This window comes from Falco punctatus, assembly GCF_963210335.1.
Source record: "Falco punctatus genome assembly, chromosome: 4".
Classification (NCBI taxonomy): domain Eukaryota; kingdom Metazoa; phylum Chordata; class Aves; order Falconiformes; family Falconidae; genus Falco; species Falco punctatus.
Window position 1 is genome coordinate 78,637,630 of NC_137583.1, and position 25,213 is coordinate 78,662,842.

At 37.1% G+C, this 25,213-nt stretch overlaps 1 protein-coding gene across 11 annotated transcripts in view; it reads right to left on the reverse strand.

Moving 5' to 3' along the window:
- The window catches only part of COL28A1 (collagen type XXVIII alpha 1 chain), an 88,699-nt gene that overhangs the window by 40,273 nt on the left and 23,213 nt on the right, over positions 1–25,213 (reverse strand). For all 11 annotated transcript variants that reach the window (XM_080386738.1, XM_080386736.1, XM_080386731.1 and 8 more), the window contains 10 exons: positions 22,693–22,737; positions 20,101–20,154; positions 10,528–10,596; positions 8,962–9,030; positions 7,460–7,528; positions 6,465–6,533; positions 4,802–4,870; positions 3,993–4,061; positions 2,567–2,635; positions 1,457–1,528 (listed from right to left, as the gene is read on the reverse strand). In XM_080386738.1, coding sequence (XP_080242864.1) covers positions 1,457–1,528; positions 2,567–2,635; positions 3,993–4,061; positions 4,802–4,870; positions 6,465–6,533; positions 7,460–7,528; positions 8,962–9,030; positions 10,528–10,596; positions 20,101–20,154; positions 22,693–22,737 — 654 coding nt within the window. The remainder of the gene's footprint in view (positions 1–1,456; positions 1,529–2,566; positions 2,636–3,992; positions 4,062–4,801; positions 4,871–6,464; positions 6,534–7,459; positions 7,529–8,961; positions 9,031–10,527; positions 10,597–20,100; positions 20,155–22,692; positions 22,738–25,213) is intronic.

The window sequence follows — 25,213 nt, forward strand, 5'->3', positions numbered from 1 at the left end:
TAATGTATGTCAGATTAGTGTACCAGAATGCCTGTAGGTAATTCAGAAAGTGAAAAGTACATTAAATTGAAGTTTAAAAATCCATTTCTGATTTCAGTTGTTGATGGAAGTGGCACTACAGAGCCTGCTGTTGATAGGCATCAGCCTGGATCCCGCTTCTGTGAGACAGCTAACGCCTGGAAGTAACTGCCATAACATCACTGTGCTCCTCACTGCAAGCATCAAGCTGTTCTTTGCACTGTCCTGGATATCCAAGGTAGCTGCTCAGTACTAATATTTTCACTTATAACTAATTACAACAGTGAAGGTGACAGCACCAAGCTGATCTGATCATAAGAATAAAGGCAATATTCAAGAGAAAAAAACCCCATCATTCCCAAATACGAAAGCCATCTATAACTTTTACCCAACATTTACTCTTAATTGTGATGCTTCACTCCCGATACACTGCGACCTTCACTTTTGAGCACTTATACAGTGGGTGATTTCAAAATTCAGAAAAATAATTTAAGCAGCAACAGAAATGCTACATATTTTTTCCACAGCGGAAGGCTTACTGCCTCAGGCTGTAGCTTGTCAAACCGGTATTTGCACTACCCTTGTAGACAAAAAATATGTGAAGCTCCATTCTTAATACATGTTTATTACAGCTATTCAGAAATTTTCTGATTAAAGACCTACAGTCAAAATATGCTGATCTGCTTAGTCTGAATCACGTTCAGTTCATCTATTCTACACATTGGCCAGCTGCTACGCCTCAAGAGCTGCACAGTGGCAGTTTGGAGGCAGCTGGACTCTCAGTAGCAATTCAAAAAATAGCCAAAGCACTGAGTTCTGCTCACTCAGCAGCTCATTCTATTTGGAAAGAGTAAAATTAAAAGCCTCCATTTAACTTACTCTAAACGGACTATTTTGGGCACTCTGCTTTGCACCCCTCTAAATTCCTTTTCACCATTTTGAATTTATGCTTCTTTTTCCCAGTGTAGCAGAGTTGCTTTTAAAAATCTCAGAATGTCCCTTGGAATCAAGGAGCACTGGTTTCAGCTGTTTGTGACTGTTTCTGTACCAGACTAACAGGCTTCAGACACAGCTCACCACCCCACTAGATGCCCAAAGTCACATCATTTTGAGCATGACTTCTTGGTATCAGGAAAAATCTGAATAGGCTGTAAGGAACGGGCTAAAGACACAACCCATCTGTTCTCTAAGAAGATGATAAAATTTAGCAGTAGTCAGTAGCCCACAAAAAGCAGGGCAGCTAAATCAGTTGCAGATTCAGATGGTGGCCACTGTTAGTAGTTTGTTGGCAACATCTCAAGTAGCCCAGTCCCTTTTTCCTGGCAAAAGTATTGGCACATGCCCTCCCCCTGGATGAATGACTTGCCATTACATACCTGCAAATAATAGTTCTTCTTTCATCTATACATTTTACATGTGGTAAAATATATCTCCTTACCTTTTTCCCTGACTTCCCAGGCTCTCCTTGCACCCCTTTCTCTCCTGGGAGTCCTGTTAGACCTGGATCTCCCTTAAAGGAGAATAAATAAATAATTGTATCTGCATACTTCAACATACTCTTTATTCTGTAAAATGGATCTAACAGTGTGTTAAAATATTAATTAATGATATACAATATTTTTGCTCAAATAAAGATTGTTAGTCCCTGTAAGTTAAATTATCTATAGAGCCAGTAATCTTTTCTACTCATAAAATCTAAAATAATATTTTAAATTTCTTTCCAAGCTCCCAACCCATTTCTTATACCCTGGTTTTGTGTTAAATAATTTCACACTTATTCGGTGAGTAAAAACATGACTGAATGCTGTTATTCCGTGCACAACAATATGATACAAATGAAATTTACTTCAAAGTAAAGTCAAATATCTGGGACTTCAGGAACAGTCAGCCAAAAATGCCTAAATGGAGTTGTTCGCTGGAAACTACCACATTGCTGGTTATACAAACTGGTCTAGGCATTACTTACAAGACTTGCCACAATGAGTTGAAACTATCCATAGGAGCCAGTCCTGCCAAGCACTTCTTCCACGATCTTGGGAAAAATCACCAAAGACAACATGCCTGTGTCATCTTACCCAAGATTCTGGAAGCCCTACTTAAACCATTATGGACATGGTATGCAGTCTTCAAAATGGCAGCTGAAATGAAAGCTTTAGGTGTTTAACAACTCTTCTAACATGTAGGCATTATGACTACTACTGTCACACACACTTTTTTTTTTTTTTTTCTAAATCATTGCAGAGGAGCAGAGGTACTAACACTCTTACCAGGCCTTGAAATACCTCACCAGCTTAGAAAAGATGGGGGAAAACTCTGTTCCAGTTATAGCTGCGGTAATAATTTTAGGAGAGAGGGTGGGAGCTCTAGCGCAGCATTTTGAGTTTAAAAGCTAAATCTGTGAAGTTAAGTGAATATCTATCACTGAAATTCTGTCTTATTTTTTTCATAGTCAATTTATATAAAAAAATCTTCTACTTAGTTTATCAGCAACTAGTGAAAGAATTAGAAGACCCTTGTAAAGAGCAGTTAAAAATGAAGATAGGCTCACTTTAAGTCCTTGTAAGCCAATTCCTGGAAGTCCTGGTTCTCCTTTTTGTCCAGGTTCACCTGGTTGACCCTAGTAACAAAAAAGTCTTTTGTTTAACAGAGGAACACAATTTAGCTTCATTCATCACTTGTATTATTTCACTAATTGCTTTACACATAGAAGTGGCTTGATGCTTTTTATGGGTCCCTTCCAACTTAAGTTATTCTATAATTCTATGATCCTAATTGGCCACGTTTTCAGCTAAGCACTTTTTAACTGGAAAATTCTGTTCTTTAGAAATCCCAGTACTTGTAGGACTGCTACTATTTTATTTAACCTCACAATGGGGAGAAAGCCTAAGTGAATCATTCAAGTTTCTCCTTTTTGTTTTAACACATTCTATTTTTTACTTCATACCACCATATCAAAAACTCTTTGGTCACTGAATGAAAAGTAAGTCCAAATAAAGAAAAATCAGAACTTCTGTTTAAGAGAAAGTTTTACCCCCACAATTCTTCCTTTCAGTAGTTCTAAAACAGTTAAATAAGTAGGAAATCAATTTTTCAATTTTGCTTTTCAAAATACTTTTTCACATTAGGAGAACTGTCCTCGTACAGAACGTGTTTCACAGCCACCTATTTTCCCCTACATTAATATTAAAGATTGCTGTTGTAACTGCTATTTACATGTCAAAGTAATGTCCAGATGAAAATGACTGTATTTCTCCCTGCTTTTGCTACAGTGACTAATGTCTTCCTTTAGTGAACCAAGGTGATTACAAAGCACATTTCTGCTTTAGAGTTCATCAGTTCATTCCACTTGCTCTCCTTAGTATTATTCCCCTTTTCTCGTCTGTAAGTGCTCACCTGACACTGTATTGCTCAAGGCTTGGGCTTTGACAGCAGTAATTGTTTATCCCACTATCCTGTTCTCTTCCTACTTTCCCCCCTTCTGTGGTGAAGAGTCAGCTACCAAGTACACTTAAGCTCTTTTTTCTCTCCTAGTGTTTCTAACTTTGGCTTTGGTTCTTTCTCATGATAACCATGGAAGGCTGAAGGCGTGGTGGGACTAGTCTTAAGTCTCAAAACCATTGTTGGTTTACATCTGTTTGGTAAAATACTTTATTTGAACACAATGTGTATGTAGTACCAAACTCATTTGATACAAACATGTTTGATTTATACTTTGTTTATGAATTTCCGTTTATTTAGAACCTAAAATCCACATTCACAACGGTTAAGGGCTGACGTTAAGCAGAAGCCAGCTGTATGTTCCATTTGGGGAACACCCTGATAACATAGGTGGGTTTCCCTCAAAGATTCAAAAATGAATTGTTATCTCCAATGAAGAGTTACATTTTCACCTCATCAAACACACTCTTCAAAAACCGGGCGAAGACATGTTTCTTGTTGGTGGTATTTTTAAAAAATAATGTCTGAATCATTACCTTTGGACCTGGCAGGCCAAAACCTTTAGATCCTTTTGCCCCAGGGATCCCTTGTGGACCCTGTATACCCTACAAAGAAAAAAACCCCAACAAAACAAAGAGTTAGTGCATTACACTCTTCCACATCTGAAATTCACCATGCGTCCATCTTTCAGTTAATAATGATTTTATCTTATATTTAAAAGAAAACAATTTGCTTGCCTGTCCTCAGGCTTAGTTCTGAGATCTTTATATTTTATTTTTCCTTTGTTACTATCCTATGGATTCCACTGATGTATCCAGGTGTAATGACAATTATTGTTTAGGGAGAAAACAAATGGGAAGTGTCTCAGTATCTGCATCTAAGCTCTGATTCGTTGGGATAGTATGGTGGAAGCATGAGCTCTTATCTTCTCTCCAAAAACCGAAACACTAAAAGATCTTTTGGGATGTTTCAGTTTTTCTGTATTCAACTGTTTAAGGCTGTGTTCGAACTTCAAAGGGCTTAAAATGCAGAACTGGCAGATTCTTACCTTACCTATAAGGTATATCTATAATACCTCAACATCCAAGCAATGAACCTGATTTATCTCCTATGCAAATTGTTATTCAGATTAGACCAATTTTCTGTTTGCTTGGTTCTAAAACCAGTCAAATCAGTTGGAATCACTTATATTTACAAGCTTTGCCTAAAGACTAATTTAATACTTTTTAAAATGAAAAATCACTGTGAGATTTTTAACTTCTTCACATCAAAATTAGAGGTCTGACAAAACATAAAATGAAAACTACATGCAAATGCTCATTACACATCCAAAATGTAGACATACCTGGCTTCCTGGATTGCCTATTCCTGGTGGTCCTGCTGGGCCCTGTGGTCCTACTTGGCCTTGTTCACCCTGTACAAAAAGTATTCCCAAGAGCCAAATTGCAATAGTCCATGCTAGTTGATTAACATATTTAAATTAAACACAGAGCAACAGTCCCCAAGCTGTATTATCTTGAAGTTTGCTGCTTCTATTTGAGTTAAATGTGTTGGGAATACCTGAAAGGCTGCCTATGGCAAATGATCTAATAAAAATAATACTGCTTCCTACCTATGAACTATACCTCATTCATAAAATTAGCTGATCACAGCATTAACTCTATTTTTAGAAGGATCCATAGCTTATCTTTACATAGTGAGTTTAATTTTGAAGATTTTCTTCAAAATAAACAGTTTCTTGCAAAAATACTCAGAAGAAAAACTTGCAAGTCTAAACAGAGCAGCTAGAGAGTATTTCTGAAAAGACTTTGTCGCCTGGTATTGTAACAGTATGTACAGCACTTGGGGAGGGAATAGAGGAATTATGGCAGAGGGGATCATGGCAATAGAGGAACACGGGAAGGTCATGGGGGTATTCAAAGGGGCACAGACACATGAAAGTGCCAAAGATGTATGACACCAGTCCCTAGAAAACAAAAAATAATTAGTTTCACTTATGCCAGAAACACTTATTTACTGAAATGGTCGCAAACACTTATTGTCCTGGCCATCGCTGCATTTTTCCTATATGGATATGGGAATAAGGTGACTCATTCCTGCACAAACAATCAATCTTCCTTTAACTAAGGACTCAAGCAAACTGGTCTGGCAGCTACTAAGCAAGCATCTCCCTCACAGACAGGCCAAATCATATCACAGCACACCACCCAGGTTGCTCTGAAGATTTTGGAGAGCCATTTGACTGGACAGTGATACGAGTAAGTTCAAGCTAAAACTTCCCACATCTGCAAAGCACTCCCTGCTCACTAAGTTGTCAACGTCTGTGGATGGAGTGCTGTCCTCTCCTCTCACTGAAGCTGTGTGGGGCAATGCGAAGAGCTGGAGTTGTGGGGACAGGAGGGAAGGAAAACAATGGGGAGCAGGAGGAGGGCTATGGCACTAAATCATGAGAAGGAAGATCCAGAATCACTGCCTCTGCTCTACAGGACATTCAGGCATGTTGCATCAGCCACACTCGGGATGCACAAGATACAGGTTGGAACGTCATCAGGCCAAGGGAATTCAAATTGTTCTGAATCCCTCTTTGGGGGACTGGGCACCGAAAAGCTAATAAATTTCAAAAGCTAGAGTTCTTTTGCCTGTTCCAGGTCCGTCAGATTAGATGACTCAAAGGGGTTTTTACATATTTAAATATTTAAATAAAACTTAAAATATTTTAAATACAGTATTTCTGAAATAAATTCAGGATGAAAAAAGTCAATTTCTTCCCTCATACTCCCAGCTGTGCAGAATAGTCTTTAGTGCTCCCAGTTAACATTAACAGGCTCAGCTACTTGCATAGATGAGTGCAGCCTATGGAGCTGCATGGAACGCTGTAGCATAGTTCCTCGGATTCCAGGTAAAACATACCTTTGTACTGTTGAGATATTGTGTGAATAATTAATCATTAATTTAACCATAAATATAATTAACTATAGATATAACTAGAAAAATACTCCGTGCCTTACCTTGTCACCTTTAATTTCTGGACCTGGTGGTCCACGAGGACCAACTACACCATCGAGGCCTTTTTCACCCTAGAAATATGTAACAGATTTATAACTGTATTTGTGAATTTATAAAGAACACCACCCTAGACAAACCGGTCATCACAATGGGGATAATGAGGAGAAAAGCATTCCTTCACAAACGAACAAGAAAAACAGTCAATGGAATTATCAGTATTAGAAAAAATCAATTCAGTTACAATTCATAACATGCTTCATCTGTGTTGTTGGACACAGGACTTCAAAAGGAAAAAGTGAAATACTATGAAGAAGGAAGCTAGATTTTGAAATTATGATAATGTGTTCACTAGTCAGAGAAAGCAGTTCAGGACCTGATGCAAGGACGCAACTAACATCTTTTCCATAAAAGGAAGAAAAATCTTTACTTAATAGTTCAAGGCTCTAGAGAATCTTGAAGCCACTAAAAAAGAGGGATACATTTTGATGGGAAGCCCAGTTGTGATTTAATCATAAATCTTTGCTTGCTTGTACTTATTTTTAAAAAAGGAATGTTCACATATATTAATGGAGCAAGCACCCTTAATGAGCCAACTGTCCACAGAGACTCAAACAACCCATCTTTTAGTTTCCCAAAATGGTAAGACAGAATGAAGACAGTTCCTGAATGTTTTCTTCCAATACAGAACAAAAATAGGTAAGTAGCTTCTCAGAAGACAAATTAGCTCATTAATGCTATCAAAATAAGGTATTTTATTAAACACATAAATAAAAGAACCATTAACTTACTACTGTAAGAGGGACTGCATAACTTTTTTGTAACTATCTTGATAAAGTTTCTGAACTCAGAAGGATATTCAGAGAGCACAGTGATCCAGAAGACCAAGATCCATCAGCTGACATTTTATACCAGTGGAATGATCAGTGATCTTAAATATCTTAGACATTACTGCAAATTTGGCCCACAACATTAAAAAAAGTAATTTCCATAAAACTACCTTCTGGCCTGGAATGCCCTGTCCTGGAGGACCTATCTCACCTGGCAGACCATCAGGGCCACGTGGTCCCTGTAAGAAAAGAATCAGAGTCATAGAATTGTAGAACTGTTCAGGATGGAAAAAACCTTTAAGATCAAGTCCAACTGTTAACTTAGCACTGCCAAGTCCACCACTAAACCATGTCCCTAAGTGGTCTTTTAAATACCTCCAAGGATGGTGACTTCACCAATTCCCTGGGCAGCCTGTTCCAATGCTTGACCACCCTTTTGATGAAGAAAAATATATTCAGACTGTATCAGCAATTCCATTTTTTATTGACATTTTGTCTAACTTGCTAGTATAGGTTCTCGCAACTCTTATGACACTGGTAAGTAAAAATGCTCCCTAACTACCATCTGGCTGATCCTGGGCAATTAAAATTAAGCGTAGCAATCCTTAATTGGATGATTTAGATAAGAATAAGCTAATGTTGACATAGTGTGAATTACTTAATGTCTAAAGAGTGTACCCTTAAAACTCAAATGAACCTGTAGATTAATTTATAATAAATATATTTACCATTGTGAAATTTAGCCCCTAGAATTTCATGATTTTCATAATGAAAATAATTAATTTGAACATAGGTTTTTCATACAAAATGGCAAGTTAAACACACATAATAAGAGAATGCCAATTTTGTTTTAAATAAGTATAGAAATAATTATCTTTGTAATACCTTCTGATTCAGCTTTCATTATTTAAAACTAATAAAGAGTTTTTAGGGATGATCTTAATTAAGCAAAATGTTTCTACATTTTTTTTGGAGAAAAAATAGTCTTTCAGAACCACAAAGTGACTTTCAAAAATACTATCAGAATGAATCTAATACCCATCCACGTTTTTGGCTTCTCAAAAACCCCCAAAAACTCAAAGAGATTTTTAATGAAATACACAAGAAAACCGTACATTTTAGGAAGAAAAAGCAGCCAGTGAGCACTAACTCATTGTTACAAAAAGCCTGGTGAAGTTCTGTAATTCAGAAAATAAAGATATAATTAAAAGCATATGATATGGGTCTTTGGTTTTCACGCAATCCAAATTACACAAAGGCCATGAGGAATGTCTCAGCTCTTGAATTTTTATCTCCTTAAAAGCTGATTTTAGGCAATTTTAAAAGGTTATCCTAAACTCAGACAACTAGGGGTACAGCTATTTATATACAATTCCACGTATTTCAGAAAACTGCATACTGCAGTCCTGCTCACATAGACAAAGCAATTTTTTATTTCCCCCAAACTTGTTTAGGCATGGCTTTACTATCCTACCTGGGCAAGCCACATGGAATTACTGTCACAATACTGAGCTGGCATAGCTGAACACAGTTCTGCTGCTCCAGACCATGTACGAAGTGGTTTATGGAATCAGTAGCCGATATAGCTGCTGTCAACCAATTACACTCATTAAGACTTATTTTATTATATTTCTACTTCCAATACATCAGACTTCCAACATCACTGACTTACAGGTAATCCTGGCTCACCAATTCCAGGAGGTCCTGTCAATCCAATTCTGCCTTCTCGACCTGGAGCACCCTTGTGAAAAAGAATATTAGAAAATTCAATCCTAATTCAACTCAATGCTTTTGAAAAGTGTAACATTTACATATAGATGACAATGAATTCACCAGAAAGGGCTGAAATCAAATGTGTGATATCTCCTGATGTAAAAAAAAAGCATAAATAACAATTCAGAAACATTTGAAAGTATCTTTTGATTAATACTTGGAGGACTAGATTACATTCCAACCCTCATGCAAATAGCAAAGGGGTGTTAACACTTTGTTTTGGGGTAACTGCTTAAAAGTGTGGGACCTGAGAAGATGACGAGGATGAGGGAGTGAAGTCAGGCTAAACTGGTTGCAGTACAACACAACCACGAAGCAGGAATGCTCAGGCTCAAAGAAACCTCACCACAGCCTCTATTTAGGCCCTTGAATTGAAGCCTGCTTCACTGGAATATGGGATTGCATGGGAACTCCAGGAACTTCATAGTTTCTGTAACTTCTTTTTCACAAGGTATCACAATCTCACAATTCCTCCATTTTACTGAGGACTATGTGCTTCAAGGATAAGAGCACAGAAGATGTTTCTCTCTCCTGAGAGTAGTACAGACACTGGGAGTGACATTCCTTCCCCATAAACTATTTTCCCTTTTGGAATGACCCAAATGTTGCTCCTTTTACATGGCAAATTACTAGTTTCTGAGCTATATAATCCCTCTCTATGTTCCAGGGTCTGCCCCACTGCACAGAAAATATGCAGGAGTTCAAGGAATATACAAATTAGAGTAGTAAAAGCAAAAAGCACAGGTATTTTAGACACTGGCACTTAGCTCCAAAAAATAGGGGAAAAAATGGCATAAAGCAACACCAAAGACTTAGCAGCCAGAAGAACTAGAGTGAGATCTAGTTCTGCCCAGTTCAGATTTCTTTGAGTCTGAGCTGTAGGTCTCTGACAAAATTCTTATAAACCAAGTAGTTATATTTCCTATGTGGAGCTTTTGCAGTTTTCCAAAAGGAGATCTGGCTGGCCAGCATAGGCCAACATGACTTTCCCAAATTAGTAAGAGAGGATTCCACCTTCTAGTCTTTTGCAATAAAAGGTAAGATTGCTGCATGAGAGAGAGAATTTTATAACCTATAAAAATATCTGTTCCCTAGAAATAACAAGGCAAATCTGTCACTTGTGTATCATAGTAACTGAGATGTATTTCTATGCCTTGAAGTATGGTTTACTCAGTAGTGCAAGTATTTGCCAGTGCTTGAAAATGATCTCACATATTTAATCCCCATTTAAATGGCATTATTTCTGACTTCTATTATATTAATGGGATCGTAACAAAAAGTTAAGAGTTGCTGGAAAGGCACGTCTGTTATCTCCATCCTATGCAAATACAAAACCCTCTCAATACTGTATCAGTTTTACATTTAGATGATAAGAGTTTGACTTTATAAAACAGCAGGTGAGAAGTTTCACTCAAAACATGACTGCCCATAGCTGGCACTTTAACAGACATATTACTGAGAGTACCTTGGGTCCTGGCTCTCCAACACCAGGGAGTCCTGGAGGACCATAGGGACCTAAAGGGCCTTGCTCTCCCTAAAGGAAAAAAAAAAATGGAAAGAAACTATTAATGCAAATAGAATCTTAAACAAATTCTGTCACTGTCTTTCCACAGCATCATTTAGGGCTATAGAAATATGTTTCTAAAGTAAAAACAAACAAACAAATTAAAAAAAAAACAAAACCTGTTTTAAAGATAAATGTTTACATTAGGAGCAGAGTTAATATCCTGGCCATACAAGTTGCTGGGACAGATAATAACATTCTAAAGCAATTTCTTTATATGCATCAGGAAAGATCAAAAATATATTTATTCTTTGTCATATCTTTGGTCCTGACTTTATCCAACAATGTGGTGCTTCCTCAGTTTTATTCTCGCTAAAAAAATGAGCATTTGAAAATTAAGCAGTGTTTACGCTTTAAGCATTGCATCCAAAGTTCTTCCCATAGCATAACTGCGTATCGTAACTGCTGTTCTTACTGCTATCTTTGACTGCAGCTCCTAATTCTCTTACGTGTTTAATATCATAGAATCATAGAGTGGTTTGGGTTGGAAGGGATCTTAAAGATCATCTAGTTCCTATCCTCCTGCCATGGGCAGGGACACCTGCCACTAGACCAGGCTGCTCAAAGCTAGATCCAACCATCCAATATGTATGTTTCTAACAAAGTCAACACAGTCACACAATTATTAAACAGGCTTTTTACAAAAATGTGTTTATTTTCTGGGGAGGTATTTGTATTTTGGGGGTTGACATTTTGTATATACCAAGAAATCCTATATGCTGAGTTCTGAAACTTTTCAATGAAGATTTATGCACTTGAGAGGTCAATGGAAGTGTAAAAAATTACTTCCAAGACAGGTATTTCTCCAGAAATCTTCCTGTTTGTAATATGCCAAAGCATGAATTTCAAGAATGGGAATATAGAGTGAAAGTAAATGAACAGGTTATCCTTGAAGCTTAATTTCTGATAACTACACACTTGGAGTGCTGCTACTGCATCTTTAAACCTAGAATAAAGTGGAACTTGATGCCCAGTCTTAAATTCATTCCATTACAGGACAACATGATGATCTGAAGAGCAGCTATGAAATTCAATGCTTATTCAAAATAGAAGATTTTATAGCACGCCTTCATAATCTAATAAGTTAATACAGCATCAATAGGAAATAAGTCTTAAAAGGCAGAGAAGGATCAGAGAAACCTGGTAAAACTTAGCAGAATAGTACAAGTATCTCCACATAGCACACTGATAGGGTACTAGCAGCACTGACATTGCTTTAATGTGGATTCTTTGTGTGAGTAGCTGTTGCCAAAATACAGAATATAGCAAAGTAGTTTACTGTTTTCCTAGGCAGACCTGGGTTTCCTAATAATATTTTCATGAAGCCTTTGGACCAGAGTCACAATACAATTGATGTATATCCAGATTATCATAAATAATGCGATTTTTGTTGATATAAAGCCAATTAGAAAATGACCCTTTTTGTTCCTAGGTGTTTTCCTCCTGTGTTTGTTTTGAAACTGATCAAACAACAACAAAAAGTCCTCAAATGGTCCATCTTCTAGACTTCCAGTTCCTCCATGGGATTAATTTGGCATTGAACAAACTGTCCTTTTAAAATCAGCTGATCAAAAATTATCGTTATTAATTGTTTCCCATCAGCAGGAAATTTAGGGAAGGCCAAGAATAATACAGTCGAAGCTTGCACTTATCTCCTCTTTAACTCTCCTTCCAAACTCTGTTTTTAAGTTAGCTGAATTTCAGGGCTTTTGGGGCTGATTCTGTTTAGACAAGTTGCAGAAATATGTAAGGAATTGTTTCATACTATTTCTTTAGAAAATAATATATACAAAAAGCAACATTTTCGGAAGGGTTTTAGTAACTTAGAAGCCTCCATTTCATTTCCAACAGTAGTAATTCAGCCTACTGAATTTCATTCATGCCAACGGGTCACAAACATCTAAGCATCAATTCGGCTTCTGACTGTACAACTGTATGTAGAATTACACTGGCAGAATGGTATCAGCAAAGCCACAGTGCTGCAGTTACACACACCCAGCCCCATGGTGTGCTCTGCTTCCAGGGCAAAATCATCCCCATGGCAGCTATACAAGTTAAAAAATGGTATTAAGGTTTCAGAAGAAAATTTTGCAAGCGAATTTCTCTGCATAGACACTCAAGGACAGATCCTTCTGCCACTTTTTACCCACAGTTGTGCTTCTTGCAAAGCTGGTCTGCATGCACAAAGCATGGGTTTTGGAAGAACGTTAGGCCAAGCACACCAACCTGGTGGCCAGGAAGCTTTGCCTTTCAGCCTACAGGCTCCTTTTACCTCACCACTGACTCTTACTTCAACAGCTCTCCACTTCACAAGCAACATTAACAGATACAACTCCATACAGCTTCAGGGCCTGGAGACCAGTCTAGTTAGAGATGGACTTCCCCACTTCGAGGAAGATGCGCCTCAGTGAGAAAGAAATAGGCACAGGCTGCCAAGGGGCCAGGCAGTATGCTAAATATTAGCTGTTCAAATTCACAGTCCTCATTTCTTTTATGGAGAAGGCAGCCTGGGATCTCTTGTTGTGCCATAAGGTATTAGCATGCCCCACAGCAGGAATGCAAAAGATACGCAAAGTGGAAAATATATTTTTAAAAAATCAGATAAAAAATAATAATAATTCAGCAGCATGCAGCACCAGTATGTATAAGTAGGCTACTCTGGGCACAGCAAACACCACTAAGCATGTTGTCTCCATTTGTCAAAACTAAACCTCTGAAATGGTGTAGGAACTTGTTTCATTCTGAAAAACAATCTTTGATAAATACAGGCTCATCTCTCAGCTGAAACAATAAACCAAACCACTTTGTTGTGTTTGGAAAGCATCTCCCAAACTTGTTGTCCTGTCATCCAAATGGACATTCTGTTTCGTATCTATTTCTGACAGCCCCTGAAAGAACTTCCCAAGGACAGTAACTCTGAGGGACGCTTCCTATTGCAAATCATTCGATCCTTCGCAAGTTCACCCACATGATAGAGTTGTGCTAACATATGCATGGCTTTGAATACAGATGGGAGTTCTACTGAAGTTCACGTTTTCCCAGAAGCTCCTTTTTTTAACCATGATAAAAACATTACATAGTTTTCTTCCCAGTGACTGGTGTCATGTAATTAGCCTCGCAGCAGCTGCGGTAGTAAGTACTGGTGTAGGCAGCTCAAACAGCCCCTATGTTAAAAAACACGTAGGGTAGTATGAAAATTTTGTTCTGTTGAATGCTTTCTCACTGATAGCAGAGGATGCTTGAATATTAATGGAGAAAAAAACCCCACCTTCTACCACACAACATGCAAAACTTGGAAACTCAAACTATTCAATCTATTTTAAAGATTGTATATTTCAAACTTCATATGGCTATTAGTAAGCCTGGCTTTTATCTTTTATGGTTTTGGTGTTACAGATAATGCAGAATTTATTGAAACCATAAAGTGCTGGCAATAATATTATTATCTCGATACACAGAAGGAAAACTCTGCTTTTCAATGTAGCTTCTTTGTCTAACACACTGCTCAAATTCTTTTTTTTCTCTCCTTATTGGAATTTTCCTTCAGGTGGCATCTAGTATCAGTTAGATCAATGGGAAGGAAAATTACACTTGATCTGAGCTTAATATTTTTATGTATTAAAACTGTACCATTTTAAGCTTGGAACATACTTAACACTCTGCTCACCCCGCCCCACCCACCCCAACAATAGTTTGCCATGTTATGGTGAGTATCAGTTAGTGCCAATATAAATAATTTTACTTTTAAGAGAGCACATACATATTGTGAGGAACACTAAGACACTGTATTTCACTCTGTAATGTGATAATGATTAAGCTATAATAAAAACAATCTTTCAAATATAATTATTTTATCTTTAAAGTAAACATTGGCAGCAACAATGCAAGTAGATATATTTTAATAGATATTATTGGTATTTTGTATTTCTAAGCTAGCTGAGATACTAGGAACTACACTTCTTTACAGGGAAACTGGATTTTTCAGTCTCCTGGGAAAGATGTAACTTGCCACATAAGTAAGGAAAGAATTTATAAGTCATCAGAGAAGAAGGAGCACCCCTTAGCAGTTCATTCTGGGACACATTTTCAGGAAAATATGTAGTGATGGATTTTTCACAGAATTATCCCAAGATATCTTTATGGGAATAACTGTTTTGAATACACACATTCAAACTTAACTGTTTCCTTAAAAGTCTGAATACACGTCTGTTCATACAACTTTAAACTCGAATTCAGGATCTTAATATGCGTATGAATTTTTCCAGAGAGGCTTTTACTATAGCAGTGGCTTTTAAGAATGTGTTGTTTTCAGTATTTTCAGGAATACAGCATTGTTTCTAGAAACGTGTACTTCATTTCTAGTAGCTGGTCTAAGAGTTTAAACAAACAAACCCAATGACACTTCCGAAATTATAACCATAAGTACGCTCCCTGTTCATTACTTCTTTATGAGTGGAGCACAGGCCATGCCTATTTCCTGATTTTATTGCCCGGTTTATAATCTGTAACTGTATCATCCTCTTTGTAAATTGTTCACTAAAATTTGCAAATAGTCACTATTATTCCCCTCACTAACAAACACATTTTCAAAATTCTCTTGAATATAAACACTCTTATGGAAACTTACTGGTGCTATTGTATAGAATATATTGTTCGTTTTTTTAAAAATAAATTTTAGTTAAAGAGTTTTTAATAAATTAATGGAGACAGACACAAAATAAAGCCTACTATTTTGAATAAATCAATATACATGCATATTGAAAATTCATTTTTTTATCTAACACCAAGAATACTAGGGGAAAGTGGATGTGCACATTTTACATTGTTCACCCCAACAATGTACTTCAACTTTGCAAAAATGCAAGCAGCAGAACGTTAGGGCTGAGAAATATGCTTGATCAAAATAAAAGGCATTATATTCCCTCTTAGAACTCTGTTTTCCAGAGAAATCATGGCGATTCTGTTTCATTTTTAGAGAGGAAACCAAGATGCATGAAGTCCTTTTGTGTTAGAATATTTGCATTTTTCCTGTTTTTTATTACTGTTGAAGGGCAAAGCTGTCTTCTGAAGAGAACATAACCACATAATATATGTAATAATAAATAAACCCAACAAAAGTATATGCAGTAGCCAGTTTGGATGTTATTTTACTGTATTAACCAATGCAGTCAAGAGATATGAAGAACATAAGTATGAAAATGGCAGGAAACGGGTTACTAGGAATGCTGGAAAAGAGATGGAACTCTCACAGGATAATGTTTCTGGACACTACTACTTACAATAGAATGTATCACATTTACAGAGCAAGTAAATATTTTCTTTCTATTAATAAAGCATACTAGCTTTACATCCTGTGTCCCCTTTTGAAAGCCCGTGGCTTCCTGTAGTAACTTCAGCACGGTCTTTGAGAAGCAAACCAAGCAAAAGCAACCAAAACTGATTTAATCCCCAAATCACCTATTAAGAAGCCATCTAGCCAGTCCCTGGCCACCTAGGCAGGAATAAAGGATATTACTAGAGCAGAACCAAGAGTGTCATGGTTCCTCTCTTTGCCAACTTTCTGTTTCTGGCACTTCTAGTCCTTCTCTTAGTGAGATAGTGTCCTCTGCGTTTTTGGAAATGGTTGTATCAGCCAGAAAAATTGTACTGTGGGCCACCCTTGCATTCTTAGTGAGATAAGGAACACATCTGAGTTCCTTGCTCCTATAAGCTGCAGTTTGACAAAAGTTGAGCGTCTGTACCTTAGGCCCAGGGTTATAAATTGCTGTTCTGCAAGTTCAGTTAATTAATTCTGTGTGATAAAAGAATTACAAAATTTTTCCTATGGCATTTTTGTAATTTTCTTTACATGTTTTAAAGCTGAATGAGGTTTATGGTACACTTTGATTCAAGTTTTTGCTTTATGTTACAATGCAAATAATATGTCATGGCTGATGAAGCTGAAGAATGACCTAAAGTGAAGCAAATGTCTAAGAAAATATAAAGCACAGCTATGAATGATATTTTTTCCTGGTATTTTAAGTTAGTGAGGCAGAGAAAATAATGTAGAATTTGGTTTTAAAAACATACTTTTTCTTTTTTAAAATTATCATCTTTCCATTGAAACACTGCCAATAGACAATAGAAAGTCAGTAGGACAGAAAACCAACAGAATAATCCCGGTCCTTTGCTTGTGACATGCTTGGGGAACAGGACCGAGATGACTGCTTCAGAAGACAGGAGATACACAGTGAAATAGCCAGTTCCCAACTCCTAACTGTGTCTGAGTGAAATGTCCTGTTAAACTCTACTGTTTTTCTCTTAAACCTACTGTGTTTTATACTGTGTTGTAGGTTTACTGTTAACATGCAAGTTCAGCATTTGGTTAAATGGAAATATACTTAATCAGGTAAATTAGTAATAATATAAGATGAGTTAATGTACTCTTTTTATATAGAAGTGGAGTTCAAATTTGCCATTTTAAATGCCTCAGCCTCTTTATGGAGAAGATTTGTATGTAAGGTAATCAAATTATTTAGATATGTTTGAGATGTTATAACTTTGCAGAAATGCAAATAGAGAAAACTTTTTCTAAAGTTTGCTTAATAGCAAAAGCTAGTTTTAGTTAATGCCACACTGAACTGCATTCCGTGCAGGATACAGGCTGTTCAACATACTCATATGTGATTTGAAAAGAAGGTGAAAGCAAAGGGACAAAGTTTGCTTTTATATTAAAGAGGTTATTAAGTTAGTTATTAAAGGACTGACTGTGAAGTGCATCAGAAAGGCTTTAAGAACTTAAGGATGTGATTCAGCTCCGTATGATCACTCCTAAACTTAGGTGTCTACATGGAAACAGGGTGGCTGAGTTCCTGTGGTAGTCAGTGGAAAGACTGGTAGTGCAGGCAGTGGGACCGAGAGATTCAGCTCATTATTGGCAATATGATAAGGCAGTATTATGAGAAAGGATGGAAGCAGAGTACTGTGCAGCCAGTAAGACTTCACACTGACAGACCAGCCAGCAGCTTAAGAGAGAAGGTATGAAAATTTGAGTCATTTTTTGGGCAATGTTCCTGGACTCCATGCTACCTTGCTTCAGACAAGTCAAACTAAATTAATTGAAGCTGCAATGCCACCAACCCTCTCCTGCTGGTGGTTGCCAGAGCCAGTGCAGCCAGACAGCACACAGATGACGCTGTCCCGAGCTGTGTCTGCTGCCTACAACTGCAAAGACAGAGAATGGGTATGGCACTGCCTTACAGAGGTGTGAGATGGACTGAGCTGGCCAGATATACGAGTGAACTGTAGACTTCACAAATGAGACCCAAAACATCTGTAGGCTGAGCTTGATCTGGAGTTTACATTTTGAGAAACTGAATCTCCTCTTTCAAACCTCAACATGGCCCAAAAACAATGAATAAAAGGATTCAGTGGTGGTGTTCTGTGTTATGTCACATTTATACTAATGCCATGTAACTGCCTTTAGCTCTGCTATACCAGGGTGAAGTCACTAGTTAGGTCAAAAAGCAGAAAGTATTAGCATGGAAAGGCCACATTAGCAAAGAAACTGCACTAAGAATAGACATTTATTTTATCCAAGGCAGTTATAAATAACTGCCACTTTTCAGAGATATTGTATTATGTGCCATGAAAACTAATTTTAAAAGAGCAATTGAATAATTCTTCTGTAAGGACAAAAGATATTGGAAAGACTGCTATGTGTCTGAACCAAAAAAGGCCTTGACCTTTACTAGCTGAATGGGTGTTTATTAAGCTGTAAACAACCTTTGATTATCTGTACTGATCATTACAAAATTTTGCACTTATCTCAAATAAGCTCCAAAATGCCAAAGGTTAGCCATGGCGTTAGGTACGGACAAGAGATAACCTCTAAACATACACATGTTTCTGCTATATTCTACAAGTGTAGTTATCTAAGTGTATTAGTTAAATATGTCTGGCAATATTCTTATTACGAGAGATGTCTGAGCCTGGGAAAACCTCGAGTATAGACTTTAAACAGCAGGTTGCAGAGTTGGAAGCTCGACAAAAGAGGGAACTAACTTTCTCACTGATACTGAAAATCTGCAGCTGAAGTATAACAAGACACCATAAATATTATATAAACATAGATGAATTCTAGAGAGAGCTGCATGTATTTTACAGACATGAAAGTGTGTGAAGAGACTGACAGGAGGACAAACAACACTCAACAAATATGGTTTAGTGTATAATAAAAATATCTGGTACTACTATCTTAGACTCATCAGTGTGAAATGAGAGATAAAATATTACTGTCACGAGCTGTGCTGAAATTAAAGAGAGGCATGACTTTTCCACCACATGTATGAATAGCTTCTTTCAGACCCACCACCCTCTTTCTTCCCCCACTTCTGAAATATTCTGTAGCAGCTTTCCCCATCAGGCATTTTGTTGAGAAGCTGAAGAAATAAAAAGTATGAAAAAGCCTTTGCCAGGAAAAGGAAAATCATGACGGGTGCCAGTATTCCAAACTTTTTACCATAAACATTTCCTATTATCTAAATCTATTTCTGTGAATCTTCAAATGAAATTGTTGCCTAAGAAACCAAACATAAGTGTTTAAATATTGCATCTTTGGCAAACTGCTCTGTGTGAATTTAGTTGCCCTGTATAACTTAGATATGGCAGTGTATTAACCAGGCTATCAGTAATCCTGTGGTACAAAGTCTTTGTCATTAGACCCTACATTTTCAAACTGATACATGAAAGAGCTCTTTGTACCTAACAATGATGTTAATAACTGTCCCATGGGCAAGCCAACTGTATTCACATGAAACAATTTCCCAAAGTTTTGCAAACCAGACGACTGCCTAAATTAATCAGATACTTTATCCAGCTGATTTTGCTTGACCAATTGTAGTTCATTGACTCTAAATGATCTATTTTAAATATAAATACCTTTATTTATAAATTGGTATTATATTGGTAAATACCTTACCAAATCTTACACCTCTACTGATTTCAAAGTTGTCTTGAGTTTTTACAGTACACAAGCAATTACAAACTACTTTAAATACTCAATCTAAGGATTTTAACCACCATGTAGAATTACTTAAAATCTTTAAAGACAAGACATTTTAGTCAAAAATATTCTAGAAAAAAACTTCCCAAGTGATGGCAGAAGCCAAAACACATATTCAAGGTGATCTAAATTCCAACCTAAGTGCTGTGGCTCCAGGCAGGTCCTTGGCAGCACCCGATTGTGGCCCTACAAAATGCTCTTGGACGCTCAGATGGGAGAATCGGCTATATGTGCCAATGATACCAAGCCTTTGTAGTATGATGACACTATAGTGTACCAAGCAAGTGGTGTACATTATCATCGTGCAGAGGACGCCACCAACAAAAACCTACTGAGGAAAAAGTATAGTAGAGTATAAAGGTTCTACACAGAGTTTCTACATCCTCTCTCCCTATATAAATAGCATCTACACATATACAACTACATCTTACCTTGCTTCCTTGAATACCTTTTGGGCCTGGCTCACCTGGAGGTCCACTGATACCCTACACAAAAGTCAAAGTATAGAATGAGTTGCCTTTGAAGATGCATGTAAAGTTTCTTTTAAATTTGGCCTGAATGGGCTACAGTAAAACATAGCACAATGATAAGCTCTAAAGGACAAGAATTTTCTGCATCATATCTTGTGAAAGTGCCCAACACATTAAATATTGTTAATATCCAATAACCAGTGCCAGCAGACAGGATATCTTACTACTCCATGTGAATTTTAACTGTTTTACCTGAAACTTTCTGTTTCTTTCTCCTCCTATTCCTCACTTTGCCACATTTTCATATTCTTTCTTCTGCCCAAGTGAAAAAATCCAAGCTGTCCTGTCCTATTTACCTCCATTTGGAAAAAATCACTTCCCCTGTGTCTCTCTCTGATGATGAGCTGAGGTTAATTTTAATTCCCCTGACATTACTACAGCCATTGTGTCCCTTCACACAAGGAAATAATCTCTTTGGAAGAGACAGAGTAGGTAAGGTACTCTGTCTGGAGTTATAAAGTTTGAGGAGATTCCTTCCCCAATACAGTGGCTGGTACAGAAACCAGAAAAAGGTAGGTCTGATTAATTATGAAGAGCAGTAAGATCACAGGATTAATAGATTACACCCAAGTCTGGCATTAAAATGTTAACTCTTACTGGAACTCTCCAGTTCACTGCCTTGTGAGTTAGTGAACATCCCACTGGCATCTGCTGGGCTCCCCAGTTGCGTCAGACTGATCAATGTTGCAAGAGCCACTAACAGAGCTGATAATCAAAATGAAGTGGAAGTTTCATAAAGTTTTTAAGAGACTGGAGAAAAAAATAATCATGAGCTATCAAAAAAATAATACCACAAAATTACAGTTTATTATAACTTTATAAGCTATTTTTCCTGAGGAAAAAATTACAATTTTGATGTGAGATGGACAAATGTCCCAGCAGTAAAATGGTAATGTGGTTGAAGCAGGGTGTGCTAATAGAAATACATAATATATTCTGTTAATATAAATACATAAGATAAATCATTCTCAAGCTCATTGCATACTATCTTCCTTTTAGTCATTAAGTGGGTTGTGGTTCCCATGGTAATTACTTTGTTCTCATAGCTCAGAACTACAGTAAATCCTTGTAACCATTGATTAGTTCTCTGGTATAGTGGTACATTCATCTGTTTCTGTTTTCCAGCAATTAGGGTTTTTTTTTTTGTAATCAATCTTTCAAACCTAAACTGAATGTAGACCATTGTAATATATAACAATATGTTACATTAAGCTCAAAACTGGAACAATGTAGGAGTAATTGCAGTGATGCTGTATATGAAAAAAAAAGAAGTTAATTTTGCCTTAAAAGAACCAGGTTATGTCATTGCACGACAATTCAGAGATGGCTTGCCTTGCAACAGCAGTTGCTGTTTCGCAGAGTGTGCAAAACTGAACATGTGTTGCATGGTGAGTTGAATTTATGTAGGGAAATGCTGGTGATCTGATTTGCCTCATTAATTCCTGTAAAAATTGGCCAAAAATCTCTAAGACTCCATACGTTTCCATTTTTTAATAAACAAGAATAAACATCATCTTTTGGGGCATAGATCAAATCTTTACCAATTGCTTACAAGACAGAACTACTAAAGCATAAAACAATAAATTAATACATTTGTAGCATTATTGCATGTCCATTGCCAAGCAAAAGGAAAGCAGAAAAATATAATTTAAAACATTGAAAATGGCATTTAGGACTAAATGTTCACACCTTAATACCATGCAACAAATTTCTGTTACCCTATCATGCCCCCATTATGTTTTCTTTCATATAACCCAGAAACAGGCTCAATAGTGGAGTGGGCAAGCACTGGCTGTCATCTTTCCACATCGCCTATGGATCTACTAGGAGATTGGTAAAACTTCTTGAGATCTCTACTCCACACAGCAGCGATTTTTATATGCCTGGTACCAATTTTTAAATGGAAATTGCAAAGGTTGTAAGAAACACAAAGACAGCAATAACCCTTTTCTGCAACTGCAAAGAGAGAAGAGGACAAGCTGGACTTTTGCACAGATAACAAATAAATGACCCCTGATCTGAGAGTGGTGTTAACAATCTCTGCTCCTAATAACATTGAGGCTTTCTCTGACTCATTTCTCAGGTTTTTAAATAATTACTGCAGATTTTAGTCTCGCCAATAAATTTCAGTCTCTCTGGCTGCCTTATATTTCAGGAGGACTGTGTACAGACTTCCAAGATAAGGTGGATGCTGCCATGTAATATAAGAGGAATTTAGCACGTAGGGGTATAACAGGTCATGATTATACTCTTCAGGGTAAGAGGAGAACTCTGCCATTGGAGAGCCCAAGTGGGCCACACACCTCTGAGTAGCTTTAAGCACCAGCAGCAGCCAAGATTTTTTCTTTGAAAATTAATTACAGAAGACTCTGCTGTCTTGGTGCCTCGTGCACCAAATATGTTGCTCTCCCCAGAGCTGACAGGTTGTATGTAGAAGAAACTTAGAGAATATAACGTGTTTTCTTTTTATTTGGTAGCTTTTAGTTCCCTTACCTGAGGTCCCCGAGGTCCCCTAGGGCCAAAAGGGCCTTCCAAACCCTGAGGAAAAATAAGATTCAGTTATCAGATTAACAGCTATTATCTGCTTTTAAAGTATTAAAAACTGCAGTGTACATATCATGACTCATATCTCTGTTCAAGCATTTTCTAGGGAGTTTATTCTCTCTCCAGAGTACTGCTGTTCTCATTCTGTATTCAGTAATTGCCTGTTACATTCCATCCTCAGTATCTGGTTGAAGTACTTTTCATATAAAACAAGCATTGTGAATGGCTACTTAACATCTTAGCTATTTGATTAACTAGTTGCTCTTTGCTACAGGTCTTTAAAATAGATTTCTAGAAGTACATTAGATACAGAATTCTTAAAAAAATGCTGCAGTGCTTATACCAGAGAAACTTCAGGTAACTTTGTCTCACTAACTCAAACTGCTGATCAGTAGCATGGCAGAATCACATTAATAGTTTGCAAAACCCATTAAAAAATGCATCCAAATAAAAGTAAAATGCCGTATTCCTCTACTCCATTAGCTGTCATTTATCCATTGAATGGGTTCTTCCCAATTACTGCCACTGCAGATTGCTCACAAATCTTTCTGCTGCACTATTTTTTCTTCAGTCACCAGAATGCATATTCTATGGGATTTCACTTCCAGTTGACTCAATACTCAAGTTATAATTTATTTCTAAAGCAGAAGCGCTTTCAGCAAATAATTTACTGGTCTTTTCTTTCTCTTCTCTTTTAATTAGCAACACCTCCACACACAGAGGCACCAGCAGACCGTTGCATTTTTCAAGGCATGTCACATTTTGAACTTCTAACAGCCTTGATCAATAGAGACAGCAGCGATACCGACAGAGCCACACCCCAGCAACTGTCTTCCCCTACAGATTCAGATTGGGATTTTTAAACAGTTCTCTACTCCCTGGCATTTGCTCCAAGGCAAGTTTCTCTATTCCTCTGAGAGCTGAAGCTCTTTCTCCTTTTCATAGATATTTCAGCCTTTCCTGACTCACTTGCTCAGTGAGTCTCATTTTGAACCCCCACTTCTCACATCAACCACCAGCAACAACGATAACCCCACTCAGCTCTAGCCCACTTAAAAAACTAAATAAGCAATGGATGGCACAAACAACAATATGCAGATGCAGTGATAGCTACTTTTGGTAGAATACACACATGTGACTGGAATCAGTTTTGATTTCAAAGCTGAGCACAAACTGTCTGAATTTCAAGCCTGAACAGCTTTTGAAAAAAAACTCAGATTCAGAGCATCAAAACCTCTGCTGGACTCAGTCTTATTAGTGAGACTGTAAAGTGGCAGGAGGAAAATGCAACATTTTCAAATCAGATAACACTAATATCCATCACTGCAGTTAAAGATCCACCTTGGAATACTGAATTTACTTCTCATATATCTGGCCATTACATTCTGTTTCTGATGATTTTGTTCAGCATGGATTACTTTAAAAAAAAATCATTTTGTTCTATCTTCTGCATTTATAAATGTGAAGCTGAGAATTGCAGAAGTGACTGTAATTTTCATTTTTTTGCTAAATTCTTGAATTCCAGAATCCATTATAACTTGGATTCTCTGCAGATGCCAAACTTTTTTTTTCATCACTGTCCTCAAGAGAAATGAAACAAGAAAATTTCCAGCAGCCCTGGCATGTGTTTTCTACATCCAGATTTCTTGGCTGCTTTGATTATGTTCTTTGCCAGCTCCTCAACAGCTTCCTTTTATCTTAGTAGACATTTCACATAACCTCATGCTATTTCTCACATATTGCCTGGATAAAAATGTTATGATCTTTCTCTATTTCTCTGAGAGATGCAGCTCTTTCTCCTTTTCATAGATATTCCAGCCTTTTCTGACTCACTTGCTCAGTGAGTCTCATTTTGAACCCCCACATCTCGCAGGATATTCTCAGCCTTTAGATTCTCATTATAGTATAATGCCCTTTTTTCTTTATGAATACTGCTGCTTTGAATATTTCCTAATTCCTACCTGAAACCCATCATCAAATAACAGGATCTAGGAACCACAAACTTTTCAAGTTGGTCTTTTACAAAGGTAAGCTTAATATGGATGTTAAAACTGAAGAAACATGCTTTAATAGAATGATAAATTACAATCTAGTTGGTAGCACCTACTAACTTCATAAGTCTGTAGTAGGAAAACCAGGAAAAAAAATCTACATTCACTTGTATTACTTCTGCACTTCAGGTTAAAAGGAAAGAAGGACCAGGCAGAAGTGTGAATGTGTATCAGCACAGATGGGCTGGTGACCTGAAAGATGTCCAGGTTGTGTAAGAACCCGCTTCTATTGTAACATAACTTTATATACTTGAATTAAGATAAACATTTTAAGGAAAAAAATATCTGGTGAACTCTGTAACACGCTCACAGTCCTTTGTAAGCAGGGCTTGGCATTGGTCAGGACAGCTTTTGTTTTAGGTAAGCGACCACATTTCTTCTGCAAAATGGAAAAAAATAATATGGTGAACTGTGGGTTC